Raw genomic sequence first — 27,910 nt, 5'->3', positions numbered from 1 at the left:
TTGAAAATGTTGAAGTGGATCAGCAATTAAAAGATTTTAAAATGAGACTCCAGTCAGTCAGCAATGTAGTGTTTATTATAATGTTGATATTTCATACGGGAAAAAAAAACAGCAGCAAGAACAAAAGAGCTATCAACAAATTTCACTCAACTTCACAAACCTAATTGTTCAAATCAGGAATAAAAATATGTACTTGTCACACATACTGTCCATTTTAATACAATGAGTTCGTTTAAGTGCCTAGATATTTGCCAAACTTGGAGTTGGGAAAAATGCTTTGAGCTTATTGAACAGTAAGGATTCAAAATGTCAATAAAGACAAAAATTCAAAAGAATATCCCTATGTAGTAGTAGTAGTATTACTTCAACGCATAAGCTGAATATTCATTAACTGAAATATGACATTGATCAGACATAATAATAAGCAGGTTCACATTGCATATAGCTTATAACTTAAATGATTGTGAACTATTTGCCAGCTGACAGGCACTAATACAATAATCAATATCAAACAGTATTTGATGTAGAAATACATCAAAGAGGGGGAAATATTTCCATGGCTTTTTATGTACAGTCATTAACAAGTAGTATATACAAAAATCTGTGTATATACAGAAGTTAGTTGAGCCCTGGGCCTGTAAGCTTTAATAACAATACAATAAGAAACAGTTAACAGCATGTCACAGATACCCAATTTTAATTTTCCTGTCAAATAAATTGTGATATTTATACTAGTCTGCCTCTCTGCAAATTTAAAGTCCATAATTTAAATTTACAAATGCTATAATTTTGCTGTAGTGCTGACAAAGCTCAAAATTTATTAGTGAGATTTCCTGGAAGTAAACTTCAATTCCCACCACAGCTTTGTCATGCTAGTGATATACATACAGCTACAATAAATAAGTGAGAGTGCTTCACTTTGCAAAGCGTCAATGCATGCAATCATTCTGGACAAAATGCAAACATGTTTAGCTGTTTTATTGCATCTCTGACAGACAGTAATTACATCATAAGCAAGATGGCAAATGCTGTAGGACACTTATGGTGCCTTCACTCACTGATATTCTTCTTCAATAATTCTGGAAATGCCATAGCAAAATTAAATCTGATTAACCAGTTCTGGAAGTACTGGGAAGGATTAAAAGACCTAAGCTAATTACCAAATTTACAGCAATAACCATTAGGGCTTTTCCCTCAACTTTCTTGTCACCATGAATGGAAATGATTAATATAGGAGATAGTTTCACAGCAACTCTATGGTGACTATCAGAATACTTATGTGAACTGGGAAGGTACAATGTTTAGACAGATGTTGTCCTGATCTAGAAGTTACCAAACATAAATCAGGAGTAGAGAACACAAATGATGTTATACTCACTGACCCAGGGGTACAATGACAAATGTGGAGGCCCTGCATATACCAATGGTGATGTTAACACAGCATATATAAACACTAGTTTATACTGTTCAGCAATCTATTGTCTTCCCTAGTCGTCAGCAATTTGTCAACAAGTCCCAACCTATAGTAATCCCTGCCAAAAATTCAATAATAAAACTGTTCTACAATACTCAAACCTCTGAGCAGATGATCAACAATTCAGGAGTAGAAATGAAGGAGCCAGGAATTAAGTTAGAAGTCGAAAGGAGTTTGGAAACTCAAGTTGAGTACATTACCAGGGATGAAAATCATATTTGTCGTACTCCTTAGAGCATTAAAGATATAATTAAAACCACAAGTAATGAAACAATTACCTCAGTAACACTGCTTAATATTACTTAATCAGATGCACGTGTAGTCCTATTTTGTTTTTTTAGTATTGTACAGAAATTATATTTTCTGGCAGATGTGTAATCCTGACATTGGAGAGCAGTAAGACTTCTGCACAAGCTTCTCCCTGTCCTCTCCCATGCACTTCAAAGACCAAAGAGACACTACTGCAAACAATTGGCTATGTCTAGAATCACTAATCCTTGTATCAAGATTCCTACTACCTGTGATAGAATATAGAAAACAATGATGAACTCAGGAGGAACATGGAGAATGCATGAAGAGGAGTGAAAAGTAAGTCTTACAACTACAACCTTAAATCTAACATTAGGAATGGAAGGTTTACCTTCTTGAATGTTATTTTGTGTACACTATTAAAAGAAATTTTCTTGTATAAAACATTTATGATATTTGATGAAACTTTTATTTATTCTAGATCATTCCAGATTCAAAACAATTCCAATTTCTGTTGTGAAAACTTTCCCAACCAAATTTTCTCCCAATCTTCTTTTAGTCATTGTTACCACTGGTCAATAAGAGGAGTCTCGTCTAATCTAAAAGGCAAATATATGATTAATGCTTAAGTGAATTGCAATGAAATAATCAGAATGGTTTTGTCACTTGTTTTAGTCAATTGGTACAGTTTTTCTGTAGGAAATACTATATTTAAATCTAAAACACCATTACACTTCTAATTTTATGCCTCAAACTACTCCCACGGTCCTGTATCCATCAACATTAAATTGCTCAAAGTATTTGATGCGGCCTGAGTTTGGGAGATAGTATATAATGTTCTTGGATACTTTTCATTTTTTAATCAATTATAAACAAGTCACACTTTAATGTACTCCTAGAGACAACTTTGATGTTTGCTGAAAATGTACTAACTATTCAGCTGAATAAATAGCCTATTTTAAAACATTCCAAAAAATAACAAGCAGTGGTACTGTTGCTAATTATGCTACTGTTTACTCTTTTATTCTAAACCACCTTGCATGCAAAGGCACACACATAAACTGAAATTACTCTGAGATTGAGCACAACTCCTCTATTTAGAATAGGGAGGAAAAATAAGACTAATGTACTGTACATATAATCTCAGTAGGCTGGTTATAGTTGTGTACTGTCACAGAAGCTTTTGTGGCATTTAAAAAAAATTGTTACATTAATGCCATCAATTCCTGAAACAGCAATCATGTACAAATAATAGCAATGTCAACTACTGTTGGCAGCCTTTTGTGCACATCAAAAGTTGGAAACAAACTCAGGACAAGGTGAAAACAGTGATGGCAAGGTAGATTAAAACAAACAGAACATCCCTGATATAAAGGATTCAAATGTTTTTCCTCATTTTGACTTCACTGCAGCCCATTAAAATGTGGACTTATCTTTATTAATCCTTGAAAATACAAGAAGCCACCACTATTGTTCAAATCTTCAATTAAAGAAACACACCCTAAAAGAATATGCTTGAGATTCTACAATGTAAATTTAACAAGGAGGGAAACAAGTTGGTCACAGAACCAGAATTAATTCATGTTTAAACCAACTATTCAGCAATATTTTATAACAATACTGATTATGAAAAGTAAAAATACTGAGATTTTCAATGCACTTATCTAATTATAGAATATCTATTTAAGTCTCAGCAGATACTAAATGATGAAATACAGATTATTTGATATATTACGTAGACTCTTAAGGCAAGACCATCTTATAAAATCGGTAACTATTTCTTGCACCAACGTTTATTGAAACTACAAGACAAAAAAGAGATGGTTTATTTTCTCTTCATATATACTTCTCCCTTCATCACAAAAATCCAACTCTCTATTCCTAAAACTCCATACCATACAGATCAACATCTTATGGATTTACAGTCAATCTTAGAAAATCATTTGTGATAATAGTTCATCCAAAATAGGTCCTGTGTATCAAATGAGTTAAAAACTATTTAACAAAATCTACTCAAAATTCACCACAGCCTATTATGAAATATACATAGTGACAGATTAATATTTCCAATGAAGGATCTTCACTGAAGTCTTGTTGTCTTTTCCCTCCAAAACTGTTATCTGATATGCTGTGTGTTCCTGGATTTAAAAATTCTAGACAAAACTGTTTTAAAAACATTTCAAAAGGGTGGATAAAATTCATTTATCGAGTACTTTACCACAATTCATGTCTCATAGTAGATCATATACAATGAATTACGTTTAAATGGAATGAGTGTAAGTGAAATAGCCTTTTCATATTCAGGAAGTTCCCACAAACAACAACTAGAGTTGTGTAGAGGCAAATTACATAGACTGAACTGGGACTCCTTCAATAGAGACTAATCAGATAAATATATAATATCCTCTGTTCTACTCTTCCCATTTCCTGATAAGGGCACAAATGAGCTTCCATTTATATTGCATTTTTTCATGCTCTTTCATAATGGCCCAATGCACCCAAGGCCAATTAAGTAACTAATGTATAAATACTGCTGCAAAGGAGGAAACCACTGCCACTTTCCACACAACTGTAACATAAATGTGATAGTTTTCCTATAACATACTGTGGAAGAAAATTGTTAAGTTACAATAATTTTGAATTAAATGTTGTTGTCAAGCTTGACTAGCTAGATATTGCTCAAGATTTGGGTCATGAGGGTGATGGGATCAGAGGCAGATGCTGCCTTGCTTGTGTGAGCTAACGATAGTCCAACATAGACGATGCCAGTAATGAGATATTGTTAATCTTTTTTTGAGATTGTCTAGCAAGTAGCAAGTCGAGGAACTAACTGTAGGCACGTCTCTATTTTTGTGCATTGCACGGGAACGTTAGTAATCTTGCTAATACCTAACAAGTGCCTTTGGAATCGCTGATCAAGTATGTTTAGCTGTTGGCTATTGCCCAAATTTTACTGCATAAATTTAAGATGTAACCTGACATTGTCGGAGTCATAAGACAATGGCTCCCCATGATCACGTAATAAAAGGTTAACTGTTTACCAAGGTCTGTGCCTTTATTTCTGTTCCCTAACAGAGTAAAGTCTCTCATAGTGATTGGCAATGAAATTCTTTTACAGTAAAGATAAATTCTTTTACACATTCATTAAAGAATAAATATCAGTCAGAATAATATTTTTAAACCCTTTGTATCTTTAGGATCCATCCAAAGGACAGTCAACTTAACCAAAGTTCAGCAGCTTTGCAGTCTGAGTTAGAGAGATAAATCATGGAAAGAGGCCATTCTAACAAACCACCAAGATTTTACCATTCTCCTACACACCAAGGGCAATTTACTGTGTATAACTAACAAAACAACCTGCACATCTTTAAGATTTGGGAGGAAACAATAACAAGATAGAAATCCACTTAGTCACAGAGAACATGCAAACTCCATATAGACCACAACCAAGATCAGGATTGCACTTTGGGGCATTTCTAGCTGCACCACTGTGCCTCCCCTGTTGCAATGGAGGATTGACCCAAATCACTTTTGCAGTTATGTCTCTGGAGCAGCAGTTAAAAAAAGCACCCAACTGCAAATTTCACAGGGTGAGAGAGCCACTGGCATGCAAATTGAAACTATTTCTGATAAGTGACTTGTTTACATTACCTCTTATCTCTGATAACTCTTATAATTGGTGGTGAAATCTAATGACTAAAGATGAATTTAAAACATTTAATTAATTATTTTAAAGCCTTAAAACCTGAATTCTACACTTGTTTACCCAACTATTATTTCCCTCTACCTATGGTAGCTATTATTAATACAAACTTAAAAACTACAATCAAAATCACTTCACGTAGAAGAAAATATCAGGAACTTTACAAAAGCAGTTTTATTAACATGCAAGTAGTCAATTCCTCAATAGCTGTTAAGTAATAATCCAATTTCGAATTATCTCAGGATGCAGGCAGAATTGCATTCTCAGCTCAACTGTTAATTAAATACAAAATATACTAATGCTCCATAACCTATTGGTCCTCAAACAGAATTAAAACTACCCAAGGTTTCTGCCACTTTCTTTGATGTAAAAGGATTTTGTTTGTAAAAGTATGCAGCTTTTAGGTCTGTGACAATACTGTGACGATGGCATGTTGATCCATATTAGGAAGACCTAATAAATGGTAATTTTAGTATAACAGTTCTTGTTCCAGTTTTAAGTTACAACAGATAGTATTTCAGCTACCAATGTGTTGACATGCTGAGAATTGTAAATGACAGTAACATCAGGATCTGTTGAATATATTCACTGCATAGGAGAGATTTTAATCCAGCTGCATCTTTTTGTTGATTGAATTAATTTTTCCCACCTTTCTATTCCAATTCAAATCCCCTAATGCACTCAGCAAGGCCAACCTGTATTTAGCTCAACAATAATGTACTGGCCTTTATACTGAACTTTAGTGGCCATATCGTATCGGAAATACAGAGTATGATAACATAAACTGACAACATTGCAAACTGTCACTCATGGACAAATAGCACTGGCTGATAATCTTCTCTTCTAAATCAAGTACTAAAGCTAGCTGAAAGTGCTCCATGAAGGCTAACTTTGGATAGCTTTGACATCCAACCTGGAGGGTGATTAGAACTACTTGGATCATTTATAACTTCTCTTTAAAAAAAATACTCCCATCATTAAGGCATTCAAAAATAATTTCAGACAATTGATTCTTAAATTCATTGACTCATTTGGTATCATGAAAAATGTACTTTATATAGTAACAAGTGGGGACAAAATTGCTTGATACTTCAAAAACTCCATCCCATTTCAGAACTTAATCACATTTCTGGGTGCAAAGACGTAATTTCAAAACTGAATGTAGCCATGAAAATCAATTTTCATTTGATTAAATACAAGCTATTAACAGAGGTCCAGAAGGTTGTAAAATACATAAATATTCCTCACTATGGTAACTAATTCTCCACTGCATTATAAAGTATGCCGTCAAAATCATGAAAGACTGATAAGAAAGAACAATTACGAAAAACAAGAATGAATCTATGTCCATGCATCAAATATTTGACAGGAGTTCATTCATATGTAGGGGATGCCAATCAGTTGGGTACCCTGGAAACAGCCTGTACAAAGCATTTGACTTGGGGATATACAAGTGATCCTGGCATGTCAGAGCGCCAGACTTCTGCCAGAAAAGGTAAATCACACAGATTAACTTACTTTGGGAAGGTATATTCATTCATTTTCATTAAGAATCACGTGCACGTACTTCGGATGAAAAGCAGTAAAGAAACACTGTAGATACATTGTGCTTCAATCATTAATTGACATTGATTTGGCTGGTCTGAGAAGAAATGAATGTTGAAAATAGCAAAAAAGTCAATTATGTACAGATACATATTATACTCTTCAATATATTTGCACAGTAGGTACATAGCTGGGATAAAACATGAGAACATACGAACTGCTACAGTCTATTAATCAGTTTAGTAAGGTTTGCAAGGACACATTTCATATCCATCCACCAAGTGGAGAAATTGCTCAATAAATAACTGAATAAATAAACAAATTTTACCTATTGGATAATTCCACATTAAATCAGTTAATTCACATTATACAGATTTACTCTTTATCATGGGCTCACAGCATGTGGATCAAATCAATCCCAAGTCCTTATAAACCAAACACATGGCATGTATGATAACTTAACATCTATAAAATGTGAAAATACATTTAAATGATATACTAAATACAAGTAAATGGAGGGTAAGGTGCAGATAAACTGCATCAGTGAAAATATTGCAAACATATACCTCTCCAACCCCCTTTATCTGAATGGTATGAATGGTCATCTGTACAGAATCAATATATTATACCTCAGCCTCCATTGTTAGGGTGCTCCCAAATTCAGTGCACTAATAGAAGCTGAGCAAATTTGAAGCTGGAGTAAACAATGACTTATCTCAATAGATTCTCACATTGCATCTAGTGACTTAAGCACCAGAGAACTTTTAAGCAAAATAAATGACCTCAATTTTAAAAACAAATGTATAGCACAAGAAATTCAAGCTGCAACCACAAAATAAGTAAACATACATAGAGAAACACATTCAAGTATTCTTTTTCATATAAGATTTATACAAGTAATTATTTTTTTTTGTTTTAGGATTAGAAAATGTTTAAATATCTTGTATTAAAACTAAGTTTTATTTATAATATTGCTAAACATCATGCCTTCAATGATAAAATACCTTTTTGCTAACAGCTACTGACTGCATGAGTTTGGTAATTCACATAGTACTCAGTAAACTTTTGGTAATACCATTAGTTGTTAATCCTTTAGTGTGGTCAACAATATAAATCAATGGCACAGAGCATGCTGTAGCAGGATGCAACAATTAGCATAAAAATAGATTGAAATAATCACCAAATAAACTTACAAACCAGCAATATAAAACTCACTGTGATCTTTAAAAATTAAGTTAATGTGCAATTTAGACAGCTGTCAAAAACCAATTGGGCTTCTCTAGTTTAGATTATCTTGAATTATTAATTAATTAAGACTCTTATTGCCAAACAAATATCCAGTAAACTACTGTATATTCAACCTGAGTATCAGAAGAATTATCTTCTATTTTATATTTTCAATATAAATTGAAAGATAGTATGCACTGGAAACAGTGAGAATGATACAGATGATACGAATTAAAAGGTGTACACTTCCCAATGAATTTAACTCTGGACGCAGCAACAAGCAGAAGCAAATGCAAGTCTTACACTTCTACAGGGTGAGGAACATCAACTAAATGGAGCAATCAGAGGGGTCAATATTGTTTTCCTTAAGGTAAAGCAGAGGAATTTAATAAAGGTATTTAAGACCCTGGAGTTGATAGAGAAACTATATTGAGTGTAAGGTGGATCAGTAACCTGGAGTCACCCATGTGAGGTAACTGGAAAAGTCTTAAAAGCAAGATGAGATTTAAAAGAAATCTTGACTTAAGGTGACTTTGATTACAGAAAAGGGTGCTGAAAGCAAATTCAATAGTTTCTTTTAAAAAGGGAATTGCTACATTGTTGAAAAAGAAAATAAAAATCATTCCTATGAGGAAATAATAATTTGCTCTTAAGTTTTTAATTTATTCTTTCCATGATCTAACATTAGCACAATAGAGTGAACCAGCCTTTCTCTAAACTATTAAATTCTATGAATCATTTCCTTGAATGTCCCAAAGTATATCTTAACTGAAAAACCTGCTTTTTAAAATGTGCTCACTTCTGTATAAGCAAATACAATGGGATGCCTCACATAAGATCTCAAAAGCACCAATGAGACTCAATTATTAATCCGCTTATGGTATTATAAGTTGAACAACATTAGCTAGGAGAGAAACAGAAGTTTCTCTTCACAGAGCTATAGGGCCTCTTATGTCCATGAAATAAGACAAAAGATCTTATCTGAAAAAGTTGTACCTCTGACATTGCAGCACTCCTTCCATATTACATTGAATGCTATAACTGTGGAATGGACTCCAATTATAAAAGGTTCTGATTGAATATGAGAATACCATGTTATAGCCAAGGCGACAATTTTACAATAGGTGACAAACACTATCTTGAACACAAAATATATTAAAATACGTTTCACCCAATTTTTATGGAATTAGATGGCACAGTCCATTTTATATTCCAATAAGGACTATTGGTTTGGGGCTACAACTTTAGCATTTTTACATACATCTTTGTGATAAATATTCAATCTCCTTTCCATGGAATCTGTAACACTGCAATGCACAAAGCTTCATGTGTATGAATTGGTATGCAAATACAACAGTAGCAGCTTACTCTTTAAATTAAACTTTCTAAGAGGTACAATCAAATCTATAACTTGGATGCTTCTTTTGATCTTGAAAGAGTTCAGTAGTGCAGAAAGGTCAACTCCAGGAGTCCCTTCATAGGCAGTCCCTCAGGATCCAAGATGACTGGCTTCCATTTCAATTCTGTTGATTCTGAGGTGGATGACGTGGGACACAGAGACTATACCACAAATAGGGCAAGTGATGCATGACAGGGCACAAGTGAGTGGTGAGAGAAGTGTGCGCTCCTTTTATCTTCTACTCTGGACTTTTAGTACATACTCCCAACTCAGACTCATGATTCTCAATAGCATCATGAATGGTCCTTCCCCATCTTGCAATCAAGGGTCAAGGATAGTGGGCAGTGGGTGTGTTATACCTTTTTCAAGGAAGCTTTGAGAAAACTCTGGAACCCTTCTTCCATCCACCTGGGAGCTAACTTACTCAAAGCATAAAAAAATTCTCTAATTCTGCTATTTTGGTCAATAGCATGATGCTTGTGTATTTCCAGTTACCAGCCTCAGATTCCAGGAATCCACATATTCAAGTAATACATGAATCTTAACAATTTGCTGTGTTCTACAGTCCTCAGTCAATTAAAAAAATAATTCCATTCACTCATAAGTTGCTTGTATCAAGAGATCTAGAAATCAGAATTTACACCAGTAAGATAGCATTGCTAACATTAGACAATTTCATACATTCAGTCCAAATATCAAGCAGAACAAACCAGTGATTAAAAGAACTACATATAAATGCTACTGAATTCCCAGGGCTTATAGAGTGATACTGACATCCCTACATTTTTTGGAGAATGACAGGTTGGAGGTGGCAGGGTGAACTGGCAGTAAAAAATAAACAAAAAACAGGTAATGTAGGTTTTTTTAAATGACGGATGAGTTGAGAGATGCCAGTTAGTCATACCTATCTGTATCTAATTTGGAATCAGCATTAGGAATGTAATACACATGACAAAATAAATATAAATATCTGAAAAAGTATAATAGGAAAGAAACATGCGCAGTTTGCAAACTAAGGAGATAGTCTGACTATTGCAGCAGCCTATTTTATAGCCACTTCAATGCAATGTTTATAAATGAAGGAAAATTTGTCATATATACATATATAGCAATTTATCATACAGTGCACAGATTAAATGTTTGGATTATAGCCATATAATTTTCTAAAAATTCAAAACATAAGAACTTGTAACTTGCAATTTTGAGACCGAACTAGAAACACATCTAGGAGAGTATAGTCTATTAGTACATATACTTTGGAAACGTTCATTTCACAGGTTGGTTTGTTCCTTAGTTTGGTGATGAGGTGGCATTATTGCAGTTTATATAAACTATACCACACAAATAGCTTATGCTGTACATGATACAAGTACTTAAATTATATTGAGGAATCATTACTTTGCATCTAATCTGCTGATTCAGACAGTGTCTGAGTCCTTGGGAAGTTTTGCACTGCACACGAAATAAATCCCTGGTCAAAAAGAATCACAATTTCAAAAAAAAATACATACAACTTTAAAAATAAATTGGTTTAAATACATGGTGAATTTTTAACTCAAATGACAATACTGATTCACCTTCCAGACCCCACCCCATGATGATTCTTGCCCTAATGCCACAGTCCATGAAAAATTAGTAAAATAGATAAGAACTACATGTTAATTGTCGATAAGGAAACATACCTTTATCATCTGAGACATGTTTAGTTATGCATTGTGCTTCCATGTTTATAGCTACCATTGTTTATGTATAACTTAGCTTCCTATTTCTTTTAAGCAAATAAAACTATGGTTGTTTAATACCAAAGGGAAAATAACCTCAGCACAAAAAGTTAAGCTTAACTGCTTACAAGTGAATCACACAACTGGAAACATTACGAAATGATACATCGGTCTTGGATATTAACAACATAACATACATTCACTAATAGGTTGATTGTGGCACTCTGCAATTCATATGTGTCTAATCAACCACACCTCAGAAGGACATAGGCTAAAGAACAGCGATCCGTCACTGACAATGACCACATAGAACCACAAGATATGGTTGCTGTGTGAGCAGAGCTGTGCAGAAACATTGTTAACACTATCAAACAAATACCACTGCCCCTACTCCCACCATGCCCCCTCCCAGAAGATTCGTAGATCCCATTCTACCAAATTGATCTCTGCTCCAGCTGTTTCCTTTGCTTGAGTTTCACATTCTGCATGTCATAACACAGAACCCAGCTGCAATAAGTGATGTTGTATCATTCTGATGACGTTGTTCCTCTGGAAGAACTTCCTTCTTTATTCTTCAAAAATGATCTGCATAGATTTACTGATTGAAAACAAAATAAGAGATATAAAAAACTTAATTGCAAGCTTCAAAAAGAGCATGTATTCATTACTGTGGGGTTCTAGCTCTTGAATTATAGATTCCAGTGTTCCTAGTGACCATTTGCCATGTCAATCATTAAGATACAGAAGACTATACAATTATGGATGACAATCAAAAGAAAGATTTGACTTCTTCTAGCTGCCACCACAGCACAACTCATACATTTCAATAGCAATAAAGAGATGTAACTGAATATCCTCCCCACACCCCACCAAGAGGTCTGTAGTCAATTATGGCATCTTTACTGCTGCATAACTTGGGGTCAACTAAAGCATTAGTGACAAGGGTCAAATTTAGCAGTATCCTGATGCAATTACTTAACACACTGAAGCACTGTAAGTGTAACCAGATGAAAAAGGTCAAGTCTTTTCAGCTGATTTTTTTTAAATGAGAAGGTAACTTTCAGCCACATCACTTAGTGCGCTGGCCTGGGGTACAAGTAAGGGCGATTTACTTTCTTATTTGGCACAAAGATGAAAGCTTGACTTGTATTCCTTCATCACAGAAACATGAAGGAAATGGCAGTACAAGTTTCAGATATAATGGTTGATTTATTGCTGCTGATAAAATGAATATTTATGTTACCCATCACAAAATACTTGGTATTATTCTGAAAGGTCCAGGAAGTGTTAAATCTGTTTCTCTTTGCTATCTGACCTGTCAAATGCACAGGAGCAGCAGCCAGTGTAGGACTGTCTACCCATGGTAACCTTTTACCCCCTGGTTATTATTTAATTACTTATGCCTTAAAATATTAAGATTCTAGTTCTAAACCCCTCTGAAAAAGGCTGGCCTAAAGGTTTGCAGCCTATGGAAAAATTTTCATGTCATTTCTGCCTTAAATGGGAATCTCCGAATTATTTTTTTAAACATTAACTCCCAGTTCTAGATTATGCCATAATTAAATCCACCTTTGAAGATTCTCAGGAATTTTTTTATTAATCAACAGTCCCTTCCAACCTCTGGTGAATACAAGCCAAGCTTCAAAACAATCTTCTATCTATATGACTGCATCATTCATTCATCCCTTCCCACCTGCCTCTCGTTGTCTCCTAGTATTCTCCCTGCAACCATAGGAAGTGCAACATTTGTCCTTGACCTCAAATTCATGTGCATCTCTTCCAACCTGGTCTACTGCATTTCACTGCTCATGACGTGGCCCCCTCCACATCAGTAAGACCAAACATACACTAGGCAAAAGTTTTGCAGAGCACCTGTGCTTTGTCTGCAATGGTTACCTTGAGCTCCGGTTGCACGTCTGCTGCAGTGAGAACAAACACAAACTAAAATAACACTACCTCATATTCTACTTGAGTAACTTACAACCCAATAGAATGAACAATGAATTTTACAATTTGAGCTAATCTCACCAGACCACCCGTTTTCTCATCTTCCACCTGCCCATTACCGATTTCTCCCACTTTATCTGGTTCCAACTATCATTTCCCAGATGCTGTTCTACCTCTCACCTATACTCAGCATCTTTCCCTTTCTCCTCCCACTACCCCCTGGTCTTGATGTAAGGTCTCAACCCAATATGTCAACTTTTGGTTCTGCAGATGCTCCTTGATCCAGTTCTTTGAATAGAGTATATGTTCAGTTGCCTATTCCAGGTATTATTTCAATAAACCTTCTCTGAAATGTTTCCAACATGTTAATATCCTTCTTTAAGTAAAGACGGAGAACTTCCAGATGTTACCTCAGCAACGTTTAATATAAATGAATATAAATGAGCCTCTTTACTTCTGTATTCAATTCCATTCACAATCAACAATAACATTGTTACCATTCCAATTACTAAATTACTATTATGTGCGTAAAAATCATACACTAGGACACTAAGACCCTTCTGCCCCTCAAGCTCTGCAATCTCCAAGCACCTTGAATAATACTTTTTAAAAAAAAATTCCTGCAAAAATAGGCAACTTCACATCTTCCCACATCCTACTCTATTTACCATATCTTTATCCACTTACTTAACCTACCCATGTCCTTTTGTAACCCCCTTAACAGTACTGTGCAAAAGTCTTAGATACTGTAGTACTTTTTGCACAGTACAGAAGTAATTTTATGTATAGCACTGTACTACTGGCACAAAAATAGTTTCATGTGAGTGATAATAAACTGGATGAATGACCTTGCCTGGTGCCTCAGTGCTGGTGTGTCTACACCCGTGCTACCCACCCCCCACCCCAGCACTCCTTCTCCATCATCCATTCTACACCCCTCATCCAGTGCTCCACCCTCGTCTTTCCCAACACCTTTTGCTCCCACCAGATTTACAAACTCGCTTTCTGCTCCACATTGACAAATACAGCACTGTGCAAAAGTCTTAGGCACCCAAGTTATACATATAGTGGACCAATCAGCGGTGAGAGCAGAGCACAGCAACAAGGTGTCTTGCAAGTTGGCAATGTTTGTTTAAAAGGAGAGCTTTGTAGGCATTTGGGCTCATCCTGGTGCCCAATCAGCAGCGGGAGCAGAACACAGCAAATTAACTAGAAGTACAGAAGGGACAAGGGGGACGGCCATTATTGGGAGTAGGTCAGTGGTGAGAGTGTCAGGCTGTAGAAAAGTAACAGTTTGCACCTGAACCAAATATTCTCCCAGGCAGGTTTGTCAGAGCTGTTGAGGAAGGTTTAAAATAATTTAGCAGGAGGATGGGAACTGGAGTGAAGGGACTCAGGATAGGACGGATAGTAAAAAAGCAAAGATAGCCTGCAATCAGATTGTCAGGAAGGGCAGACAGCTGATAGGACAAAATTGCAGCCAGCAGGTTGAGTATCAGTGCATTGGGGATGCAGAATCAAAAAGGGTAGCAAATACAGAACTCAAAATGCTATATCTGAATGCGTTCAGATAGGAAATAAGGTGGATGATCTTGTTGCACTATTACAGATTGTCAGGCATGATGTTGAATCGTGGCTGAAGGAGGTTGTAGTGGGGATCTGAATGTCCATGGTTACAGGTTGTATCAGAGGGATAGGAGGTAGGCAGAGGGTGGTTGGCTGTGCTGGTGAAGGATAGCATCAAATCAATAGAAAGATGTGACATAGAAGATGTTGAATCCTTGTGGGTTGAGTTAAGAAACTAAAAGGGCCCTGATGGCAGTTATATACAGGCCTCCCAACAGTAGCTGGGATGTGGACCACAGAATATAACAGGGAATAAAAAGGCATGTCAAAAGGAAATATTATGATAGTCATGGGAGTTTTTAACATGCAGGTCAATTGGGAAAATCAAGTTGGTAATGGATCTCGGGGGGGCGGGGGGGGAGTTTGTTCAATGCCTACAAGATGGCTTTTTAAAGCAGCTTGTCGTTCAGCTATTTTGGACTGGGTATTATGTAATGAACCAGAGGCGATTAGGGAGCTTAAGGTAAAATAACCATTAGGAGACAATGATCACAATGTGATTGAATTCAGCTTGAAATTTGATAGGGAGAAAGTAAAGTCTGACGTAGCAATATTTCAATGGAGTAAAGAAAATTACAGTGGCATGATAGAGGAATTGGCCAAAGTAAATTGGAAGGAGATGCTGGCAGGGGGAGTGGGGGAAATCTCACTGAAATGTTTCAAATGTTGAAAGGCCTAGACAGAGTAGATGTGGAAAGAATGTCTCCTGTGGTGACGTTGCCCCCCCCCCCCCCCCCCGCCATCCTTCTAAGTTCCAGGAAGTACAGACACAGAGCCATCAAGTGTCCTTGTATGATAACCCTTTCATTCACAGAATCATCCTTGTGAACCTCCTCTGAACCCTATCCAATGCCAGCACATCTCTTCTTAGATGAGGAGCCCAAAATTGTTCACAATAGTCAAAGTGGGTCTTTGGAATTGAGGCAGCAGCTCTACTAGCTGCACCATCATGCTATTCAAATCATTCTTCAAAGAATTCTGATTGCTGGGTCAAACATGATTTCCCTCTCACTAAATTGTGCTGAATTTACTCTACTACCTTGCATGTTTTTAGAAGTCTCCAGTAGTCACTTGTAACATTTCCCTATGACAGTCATTAAAGTAAGTGATCTGCAGTTTTCTGCTCTCTGCCACCTTCCCTTTCTAAAACAGGAGTTATGTTTTCTATTTTTTAAATCTAAAAGAATCTTGCTGACATTAAAATAAATAGAAAATTAAAATTAAAGCTACAAATTACCTAATTAGCTACTTCTTTTCAGACCATAATATGAAATCTATCAGACTTGGAAACTTGCCACTATCAGCTCTAAGGTATACCCCATACCACTTTCCTAATGATTGTAATTTTCCCGAGTCTCTCCTTCCCTTCTAATTCCTAACATAAAGATATTTTTTTGAACATTACTGTATCATCTTGTGAAGATGTATGCAGAATAACTGTTTATTTGCTATCAGTGTTTTTCATTAATTTCCTTCATCTCACTTTCTGTTGGGCCAATGTTTGTTAATTCTGTTCTTCATAGTAACCCAACAGTAACCACCATTAAGCTTGTTAACAAAGATAGGAGAGAACTGCGTGGCCAAATAAAGAGAACAGGAGAAAGCAGCTTCCATCATGTCAAGCCAACATTGCTGAGTACCAGTGTATAACCTGTTCTCTGTATGCTCCACCTTGATAGTTTCTTGGAATAGCACAACGGACCCATTGCAGCAGCCTTTGTCCACCAAATTCTTCCAGTCTATATGTAAATTAAAATTAAAATCCCCCCATGATAATTAGCATTCTTTGCTGACAGGCTCCCATTATTTGCTCCTATTTACTTTATCTTACCATGGGGGTGTAAATACTAATTCAAAGTCTGACTTGTCTTTATTCACCTTATTGCTTTCAAAATCAATTCTACATCCAGGTTTTCCTAAGATGAGATGACCCTCTCTTAGTGCCAAGGTGATCATTAATTAACAGAACAACCTTTCCACCTTTTCCAAGTTTCCTGTTCTTCCTAAATATCATATACCTTTAATATTCTGGAACTAATCTGCATCATCCTGCAGCCAAGTCTCGATAATGTCAATTTTTCCGTTTAAGTGTTCTGTTTTGAATAGTGCACATTGAGATATAAAGCCTTTAGTTTTGTCCTTTTATTATTTTCAAAACCTCTTGTCTCATCTTTTGGCTAATTCCTGAAGTTGTACTCTGTCTTCCTGCCATAGTATCTTGAGCACCTTTAGACTTAATTTAAATTGGGATCAATGTTGGCCAAAGCTCCTTGACAGACAATTAAACCTCATAAACCCTGTAAATAGGGAATTTTATCTCCTTATGTTATTAGTACAGCATTAGTCAGGCAGTGAGTAAAATTCCCTCTCATTATTTAATGGCAGAGATGGAGCCTTAAATCATACTATGTATTTATGTATTTAGAAATATAGCATGGTAACAAGCCATCCCAGTCCAAGGAGCCCAGGCCACCCAATTACACCCATATGACCAATTAAGCTAACTTGTACTTCTTTGGAATGCTGGAGGAAACTGGAAGACGAAGGATGAAATCCATGTGGTCATAAGAACATAAAAGCTCCCTACAGACAGCGGTGAAAATGAACCCAGGTTGCTGGCATTGTAATAGTGCTCACTAACTGCAGCCCACAAAATGAACCAGTTCATCATACCTCAATTTTCTGCACACTTAGCAGTAAATTGGAAGCAACTTGGGAGCTCATGCTTTCTAAGTCTGAAGCAGTAGATGTAACTTTGTAGTAGACCATCAGATTATCCCATCAGTTTGGACAAGACCTCACTCACACTTTAATACACTGCACCTGCTCCCAGATAATAATGCATTGCTTTGGAAAGTCGATTACTTCAGAAACTTAACAGCCATTCAGTTACACAGTATTTTCACATTTGTTTGATCTTTGTATGCAATAAAGACTATTGCATAGTCTACACTCTATTGTACACTCTATTGTGTAGTTACTATAGCAATATAACTCACAGCTTAATACAGTTAAAACAGCTTGGTAATTAACAGTGTGAGGTATTTCAAATATTTATTTTATGACAGAAATAAACATAAAAATGTCTAATAGATGTAATACAAATTTTGCTACCTTGTAGCTATGAAGAATATTATGTAAGGGATAAAAGAAGAAATGCACCATTCTCCAGGAATCAATAACTGAATGGCTGAGAGTGTAACACAAATATATATAAAATGAAACTTATGGGGAAAGATAGGCACAAGCAACCAGCCTTAAGATACTCAAATTATCCAAATATTTGGTCCTACAGTTAGTAGAAGTGATACAAAGGTCTATTAAAATATGTAAAGGAGGACAATTGTGATAATACTACAGATTAATGTTTCAGGATCTTAAGGATTCTGCTGAAGGCTGGAAACTTGCGGTCATATTGTTTTAAAGTATTAAGAGTAAATAATAAATACCTTTGTAGGTACATACAGTACTTCAGGTCAATTCCTTTCATTATGACTGCAATACATGCACTATGTATTTAAAAGCTGCATGATCTCAGACTTTTTACCACAAATCAAAGAGAGCTTAGTTTAGAAAAGTCATAAAAGAATAGGGCAAGTGAAGATAGTGGGTTTGTAAAGGTGTTGTGCATAATAACTGTTTGAACGTCTTTGCATGGTTGCTGAATAGTTCTAAACATTTTTGCTCAATGCTCTCAAGGACACTGCCTATGTGTAAAGTTGAACAGACCATAGTTCTTTTTTTCAGGAAAAAGAAAATTGGTCAACAAATGGCACAACTAAGGTCCCAATTTAAAAATAAACAATCACTCTTTTGATCTAACAAAAGGACATTAAATATACCATGATGATGAAATAACAAAGCTAGAGTAACATACAAATTTTAAATATATCCTTCCTCTCTATACACTTAAATCAAAAAACCTTTTTGATTTAAAATGAGAAAAAAACTGAGATCATAAAGCTTTTGAAGTTTTCTGTACAATAATGGCATTGTAAAATACCATTATTAAAATCCCTCTCATACCCAAAGTCATGCAACCTATGTTAGTGCTGAGTTGAATATTCATTGCATATCAAATATCTGATACATGCACTTTTACTATTTAGAAACATACTCAACAAACATTGACAAAAGAGAACAAGGGTTCAGTAATATATTAACTCAATTAATATTGTTATATTAAGAGAAAAGCAGAAAGAGAATGTCAATGAATAAGTAATTATCATTTGTAGTATATATTCGACTCAGTACTAATTCTCCACAATAGCACACCTGCCAAGGCACCTATACTCATACCGAAGTCCGAAAGGAACAGGACATTACACTTACAGTTTCACTCTCTCCATCCGAAACTGAACGGACGTGAGAACCATAGTGAAGGGGAGAGTAAATCCAGGCCCTCTCTTCTGTACACTGAATAATCGGAATCAACAGGAGGCACAAAACAGAAACAATGGAAAGCAACAAAAATGGGAAAGAAGAAAGTAACTGCAGGTGAGAAACAAGTTATACATTATATGAATTTCCAGATAAAGTATGTTTAAAGGAAGGCCAAAACAAACACATCAGCAGAACTGCAGAAAATGATGTAAACCTTCTATTGTGGTACAGTAGCTTGCATGTGAGTTAACCACAAAAAAAAATTGTGTAAAATGTTCTTAAAAATGAATATTTTGCCTCATTTTATCACATCAAATTAAAAGTGTAAAAAGCAAATAAACGAAATCTGCATTCAAAATGAAAATAATATGTATTTTCCTTTTGAGGTAATGGCTAATGACTACTTCATCCTTGGTTCTCTATTAGTACAAGAAAATTAACAGCACAACAAAAATTAATAGAACAAAGAAAATTATCCTTCAAAAGTAAATTATTTGTGCTATGAAACTATTAAATGGTACTGGTTCAGTTTTAAAAGATTGCTAACTATTTTACATTAATAATGTTTATTTGGAATACATCACTGCTACATACAGAGGTATATCAAACTACTATACCTATTTTTGGACAAGAACAAAGATTTACAAAGTTATTTGTCAGTACAAAAGGCAATTAGAAAGAATATTCCAAAATTAATATCATGCCTGTGTTCAGTTAGGTGGTCTTGGCCAAACTAATAAGGGAGCTACTTTACAACTAAGTCCTTGTATACAATGGACGTGAACGAGAGGTACAGTATGTGAATAAATTTGATTCTAATCACTGTCAAACTACACTTGTTGAAAGGAAGAGAGAGAATGAGTGAGTGAGTTGGAATTGTTAGCAAGTAAGTTGGGAGAAAATGAGCAAGTGAGCTGGGAGAAGTAGTAAGTGTTTGTACACACTTATGAGTAGATGAGTGCTAACTAAACTTTAATTTTTTATCCCTCTTTAAGGAAATGCTCTCTTATTCCAACTGTTTTTTTTTGAGGGGTGGTGTTCTTCTGATTCACTAAGTATTAGTAATATCAAAAGGAGAAAATGCACTACTAATATTTTGAAGAGCTGTAGATTATCTCCACGTAGAATATACTGGGTCTTCAACGCAAGATTACTAAAAATCTGCCTTCCTCGTCGTAAATACTACATTGATCTCTAACTAGTTCCATCATTTTCCATTTTTATTTCAAATTTCCAATATCTGCAGTTTTTTGCATTTCTAATCAAGTAACAAAATGATCTGATGACCAGAAAAAAGCATCAGGTTCAGGATGGACATTCTGTCCTACAATTGCTATAGCTCTTAAACAATGGTGTGTTGAGTTTGTCCATCAAACAATACTTTCTGAAGAATATAAAAATACATTTACAAAGATAAACCCATTTGTTCTTGAACATTATAATGACTGTAAAAATTGTAAACTTTTGTCTAGACAAAATTGAAACAGATAAGGAAAATATAATACATAAGACATTTCTATGGTAGCCAAGATGCTATTTACGTATATAAATAAACTACGGACAAAATACTGGATTGAGAATTCCAATCATTTTTTAAGCTGACTTAGGAAAGAATTCAAATCGTATTTCACCATCTCTTTGTATTATTAAACTTTGAATCTGCCAGTGATTCTTTTAATGTCTTATGAAGTAAAGGCAGATGAACAAAACAATTGAGTGAATGAAAACTTTTGATATATTGCATCAATATAACCTGTGGGGGATAATGTGTCACTCTCATTACTTTAAGAGATTAAGCCTCTAAATTTTAGCATCTAATACACCAACTTTAGCACTGATAATGCAGAAGTCACTTTCTTCTTCTTGGGCATTCTCGTGGAGTTCCATGTTAGTTCTTCGGATTCCAAGGAGGCTAATGAAGCCAATGTTGAATCCAGTCTTCATTACAGGTGAAGGAGATTCTTGACCAGGTGAGTGATCACCTTCTAGCTACCACACACAAAATGCTGGAGGAACTCAGGAGGTAAGACAGCATCAATGGAAATGAATAAACAGTTGAACATTTCAGGCCGAGACCCTTCTTCAGGACTGAAAATAAAGAGGAAAACACCAGAGTAAAGAGGTGAGTGGCAAAAGTAAAGAGCTAAAGAGGAAGGAACCTGATAGGAGAGGGAAGTGGACCATGGGGAAAGGGAAGAAGGAGGAGCTCCAGAGGGAGGTAACAATAAGTAAGAGGCGAGAGTGAGGAAAAGAAGAAGAGGGGAGGGGGGAGAGAAAAATAATTACCAGAAGGAGGAACCAGTGTTCATGCCATTGGGTTGGAGGCTACAAGACAGATTATGAGGTGTTGCTCTGCCACCCTGAGAGTGGCCTCAACATGGCACAAGAGGAGGCCGTGGACCAACATTTCAGAACAGGAAAGGGAATCGGAATTAAAGTGGTTAGCCACCAGGAAACTGGTGGATGGAGTTGAGGTGCACAACAAATTGGTCCACTATTTTAAAATGGGTTTCACCAACGTACAGGAGACATACTGGGAGCACTGGATATAATAAGTGACTCCAACAGATTTTCAAGTAAAGTTGAAGGACTGTTTGGGGAACTGAATTAACGTAAGGGAGGATGTGAATGGGAAGATGCAGCACTTAGGCCACTTGCAAGGATAACTGCTAGGAAGTAGATCACTGGGGATGGATGAATGAATAAGGGAATCATAGAGGGAGTGATCCCTGCACTGAGGAGAGCGAAGGTGGGGGGGAAGATGTCTTTGGTGGTAGGATCCCTTTGGATATGGCAGAAATTGCAGAGAAATATGTGTTGAATATGGAGACTTATAGAGTGGTAGGTTAGAACAAGAGAAAATCTATCCCTGTTAAGGTAGCAGAAAGATGGGGTGAGTGTGGATGTTCAGGAAATGGAGGAGATGCAAGTGAGGGCAGTATCAATGGTGGAGGAAGGGAAACCATGTTCTTTGAAGGAGGAGGACATCTCTGTCCTGGAAAGGAAAGTCTTATCCTGGGAACAGATGTGGCGATGAAGGAACTGAGAAAAGTGAATAGCATTTGTACAGGAGACAGACTGTGGGGAGGTATAGTTAAGATAGCTATGGGAATTAGTAGGTTTATAAAAGTTCCTCTCCCTCAATTTTTTTATTCTGGGATCAACTCCTTCCCTTCCAGTCCTGAAGAAGGGTCTTGGCCTGAAACGTCAACAGTTTATTCATTTCCATTGATGCTGCCTGACCTGCTGAGCTCCTCTGATATTTTGTGTGTGTTGCTTTGGATTTCCATTTGCATTATTTCTGGTGTTTTTATTCCACACACTGTTCTATTTTTGTTGGCTTCTGTGTCTTCCAGATGATAAGACTCAAGATTTACAGTACCATCCTGAAACCTCCTTCTCCATTTTGAATAGTTATGTGCTACAAATACTAGAGTCAGAGGGATGTTACTTTTTTTCCCCACAAAAGCTTTTAAAATATCTTGGCTGCATTACGGTATAAATGGATAACACTTTTGTACATTTTTTTTTACTTTATTCTATGTTCCTAATCCTAATTCTTGTGATTTCAAGACTATTTTAAAACTTTTACAAAGATGGAAGAGATTGAAACTAAAATTAAAAATAGAGACAGTGAACAAAGAACATTGAAATTTAAATAAAAAGAACCAACTTACACTCTCATCAGAAACTGAAGTGGCTTGGGAACGACTGCATTGTGAAGAATAAATCCAGTACATTCCATCCGTAAACTGGATGGTAAGAGAAAAGCATGGCATACATATAGGAAAGGAGGAAGTGATGGTGAAAAGAATTAAAATAATATTAGTGATGAAATCAAAGAAAATACATTTAAAGTGATAATGGCACTGTTCTGATGCTGCTTAACCTGCTAAAACATCTCCGCAAACGAAGTTTGAATATCAGTCCAATTGTTCAAATGTTAAAACAGTTTGCAAACCTGAAGATTTAGGAACTATGGCATCTCATAAGAATGGAATTGCTTTCATGTTTCCAAAATAATGTTTTCTGACTGGCTTAGATGTCTGCAGAAGGAGATGTGTTGTTATAAAAAGCTGCCTCATTTAAAGCTTAATAAAGTCAAGCAGACACAAGACTAAAGCAGAAACCAAAATCTTTTGAGGTCTAACTACTATGTGCTAATTAGATGAAGTGGACTGAGAAATAGTGAAAGGAAGATGACAAAAGGAAAAAGGAATATAAACAATTTTAAGTAAAATCCTTCATAAAGGAGTCCCCATGCTGATTTCACACAAGCATTGATCAGTTTATCCTATGTAGAAATATGTAAACTGGGGTGATCAATTGCTTTACATAAATAATTAATATTTAACAGTGAGACAGCAGAAAAAAAGCAGTGTTATAAAACCATTTGCTAAACTGGTTAATATGTTCCAGCTTCCAAGGCAACAAACATCACTTCTGCAAAAATTGCTTCAGCATTCAATGCCAGAGAAGTGTATTTTCATATTCACATTTAGGTCATAAACCACATTTGAAAATATCTGCACAAAAATACAGCATTCCAATACAGGAAATCTGGTTCTATCCCTATATCTCTAAGGAACTTTGAAACTCTTATGTAAAGATGTGAAAAAGCTGCAATCTCAAATTCTCTCATTTATTGACTGCATTTCTACATAGTCCTGAGTTTCCTTGCACTTACATTTGCCAAACCTGTGTCAAATTAACAATGGAGGTTCAGCAACCAAAACCAAGTCAAAGAACATTTACATCTACAAGGGGCAAAATCAAATTTCAGATAATTTATATTTTTTATACGAGTTAGTTTAAACACAATTGTTTACAGTATTTTATATCAGTTTATATATTTGTATTTTACTTTTTAAAATAATTTTAAACTTTTAAAATTGAGTAATAACTAATTGTGTTTGAATACCAGAGATATTTAAATTATTTGACAGCATTTCTGCCTTACATGGCTGAACCTGCCGTGAAAGCATTGCTACTGGGAGTTACAAATGGAATGCCACACACTATGCAAGATCTCCTCGATGGGTTGGAAAAAAGTCACTAAGAAAATTCTCAAATATTCTTAGAATAGCAGGTTGAGAAGGAATTCAATTCTGAAAGTGAAGAGTCACCTGTAAAACAATCTAGGAGTAATCCGATAAAAGTAATGTGAATGATATTCTTGTGCTGAGAACTACTGAGGATAAGTAAAACTAAGAAATCTAGAACAATTCACTACATAATGTAACTGAAGTTTTGTCAGACTACGTAGCCTCATTGGGTAAGTGTGCGCTCTCGCTTCTTGGGATTTAGGAATACCATAGAACACTACAGTACAGTACAGGACCTTCAGCTCTCCATGTCGTGCTGACCCATATAATCCTTTAAAAAAGTACTAAACCCACTCTACCCCATAACCCTCCATTTTTCTTTCATCCATGTGCCTGTCCAAGAGGCTCTTAAATACCCCTAATGTTTTAACCTCCACCACCATCCCTGGCAAGCCATTCCAGGCACTCACAACCTTCTGTGTTAAAAAAAACTTACCCCTGATGTCTCCCTTAAACTTCCCTCCCTTAATTTTGTACATATGCCATCTGGTGTTTGCTATTGGTGCCCTGGGTAACAGGTACTGACTATCCACCCCATCTATGCCTCTCATAATCTTGTAGACCTCTATCAAGTCCCCTCTCATTCTTCTACGCTCCAAAGAGAAAAGTCCCAGCTCTGCTAACCTTGCTTCATATGACTTGTTCTCCAAACCAGGCAACATCCTGGTAAATCTCCTATGCACCCTCTCCATAGCTTCCACATCCCTCCTATAATGAGGTGACCAGAATTGAACACAATACTCTAAGTGCGGTCTCACTAGAGATTTGTAGAGTTGTACCATGACCTCTCTACTCTGGAACTCAATCCCCCCGTTAATGAAGCCTAGCATCCCATAGGCCTTCTTAACTACCCTATAAACCTGTGCAGCGACCTTGAGGGATGTATGGATTTGAACCCCAAGGTCCCTTTGTTCATCCACACTTTTAAGTAACTGACCATTAACCCTGTACTCGGTCTTCTGGTTTGTCCTTCCAAAATGCATCACCTCACATTTATCCGGATTGAACTCCATCTGCCATTTTTCTGCCCAACTCTGCAACCTGTCTATATCCTCTTGTAACCTTCGACAACCTGCAGCTCCATCCACAACTCCTCCAATCTTCGTGTCACCCGCAAACTTACTCACCCATCCTTCTGCCTCTACATCCAGATCGTTCATAAAAATCACAAATTGCAAGGGTCCCAGGACAGATCTCTGTGGCACTCCACTAGTCACCGACTTCCAGGCAGAATACTTTCCTTCCACAACTACCCTCTGCTTTCTTTCTTTAAGACAATTTTTTATCCAAACAGCCAAGGTTCCACTTATCCCATGCCTTATGACTTTCTGGTTGAGTCTCTCATGAGGGACCTTGTCAAATGCTTTGCTAAAGTCCATGTAGACCACATCCACTGCCCTACCCTCATCAATTTCTTTTGTTACCTCTTCAAAAAACTCAATCAGGCTCGTGAGCCATGATCTTCCCTTCACAAAGCCATGTTGTCTATCCATGAGTAGACTGTACTTCTCCAAATGCTCGTAAATCCTATCTTTAAGAATCCTTTCCAGTAGTTTGCATACCACCGACGTAAGACTCACGGGTCTATAGTTTATAGTAATAGTAATAGGTTTCTACCTATTACCTTTTTTAAACAAGGGAACTACATTTGCCATTTTCCAGTCCTCCGGCACTTCCCCTGCAGCCAAAGAGGATTCAAAGATCATAGCTAATGCTCCTGCGATTTCTTCTCTCAATTCCCACAACAACCTGGGGTGTATCATATCCAGCCCTGGGGTATTAACACATTAACTCTGATACTTTTCAGTTATTTGATTTACTATTGTCCCACGCAAAATTTTGCTTGAAATGTTTTCACGCACGGGTAGATTTTATTTCAATACATCTTAATGCCATTAAAATAGCAATGCTGATCACTGTAACAAAACTTGTCATATTAAGAGCACGACCTTCAATGTTCAATGAATAAACTTGATGAGTTTCTCTTTGCTATCTCACACCACTTTGGCATAATATTCTTTACTGATGTAATGCAAGTTCCTGTAGTTGCTGCTATTTAACAGAAGTCCAATCCTTTCAGCCAGCTCATAAAGAAACATAACTCAAGTAACCCTCCCAGCTAGTAGGGAGTGTTGTTAATGAATAATAGATGCTGCCATCATAATCAAAGAAAGACGGGACAGTGGCGGGTAAAGAAAAAATCTATCCAAAGAAGACATGTTCTTTGTGTTTACCAACTACAAAGATTTCCAAAAATACAACCAGACACTACTGGCAAAAGGTGCCAGCGAGGTGTCTGTAAGGATATAATGCAGTCTATGAAAGCTAACATTTTCGGGTATTCTGTAGTAGCTGCTGCCTGGAAATGACCCAGAGTCCAGAAGGCTGAGAGTGACCATGATCTGGAGTTCAAATGTAAATCAATCATAGCATTGTCAGAAGGAGATTGAATTAGTGAAACCTTGTCATTATGTGCAGAAACAAGAATCAGTGAAGTTGTAAATCTCACAGATGACTTCACATATTACAATGCTGTTACTACTCTATCCCAAAAAAAAGTGAAAATGCAAAACTTGCGAAAAGCTATAGCAACACAGGAGGAGACCCTCAGCAACCATGTCAAAGCTAATCTTATTGTATCTATATTCATCCCATTTACCAACATTTGGTTCATTGCCTATCATGCCTTTCTGATTCAAGTGTTGGTCTAGATCGGGGGTCGGCAACCCGCGGCTCCAGAGCCGCATGTGGCTCTTTTACGTCTGTGCTGCGGCTCCCTGTTGCTTTGGGAAATAATTGGTTGTAGCGACCCTTTTCCTGGCACATCCGAACCGACTCACAATTAGATAGCCTACGGGGGTTTGCGAGCACAGAGCTTTGGAGCCTCTGCGCCATGGGGGGCAGGTTGAGGGAGGCTTAAAAGTGAGGCTGAAGATTTCGAATAAAGTTTTTTCCTTCGACTGCAGTTACCGACTCCGTGTCGTAATTTTAGCGCTGCGCGTAGCACACCGCTACATGGTCAGTATTTAATTAAAATGTATTTTATATTAGTTTGTTAGTTTTTGAAATGTAAATCTAAATTTGAAGATTATGGTGATCTTGTACAATCTAAATAAGACTTTGTGGCGACCCATTTCCTGACGCATCCGAACCGGCTCACAATTAGCCAGCGTTCAGACTAAGGGAGATAGCCTACGGGGGTTTGTGAGTACGTGTCTTTTGCAGCATCCGCGCCCATGGGGGGCGGGTTGAGGGAGGCTTAAAAGCAAGGCTGTTTAGTTCGAATAAAGCTATCTTTGACTGCAGTTTACTGACTGCGTGTAGCACACCGCTACAACGTGTTTTTATCGCTGGCTGTCCAGAGGGGAGGTGCTGAAACGCTTTGTCGCGTGTCTGGAAGAAGTGAAAACTTCCCGGGGCAGCAAAGGGCTCACCTTTCCTGAGCTGGAACAGCCAGAGTGGCTGGAAAAGCTACACTTCATGGTAGACATGACAGTGCACCTGAACACGCTGAACACAGCTCTTCAACGG

At 36.6% G+C, this 27,910-nt stretch overlaps 1 protein-coding gene across 4 annotated transcripts in view; it reads right to left on the bottom strand.

Moving 5' to 3' along the window:
- Positions 1 to 27,910, bottom strand: part of LOC132406214 (phosphatidylinositol 4-phosphate 5-kinase type-1 gamma-like) — a 232,539-nt gene that overhangs the window by 7,118 nt on the left and 197,511 nt on the right. The window contains exon 17 of one of the 4 annotated variants that reach the window (XM_059991547.1): positions 54 to 11,916. The exons of 2 other annotated variants lie outside the window; for them this stretch is intronic. In XM_059991547.1, the coding sequence (XP_059847530.1) occupies positions 11,914 to 11,916 (3 nt within the window). In that variant the 3' untranslated portion in view covers positions 54 to 11,913. Of the gene's footprint in view, positions 1 to 53; positions 11,917 to 27,910 lie in introns of those variants that run through there. One more of the 4 variants, XM_059991546.1, reaches the window with a different exon arrangement.

Source organism: Hypanus sabinus, chromosome 16 (assembly GCF_030144855.1).
Source record: "Hypanus sabinus isolate sHypSab1 chromosome 16, sHypSab1.hap1, whole genome shotgun sequence".
NCBI lineage: Eukaryota > Metazoa > Chordata > Chondrichthyes > Myliobatiformes > Dasyatidae > Hypanus > Hypanus sabinus.
Note: the sequence above shows the minus strand (reverse complement) of the source record. Positions and strands in the feature narration are given on the sequence as shown.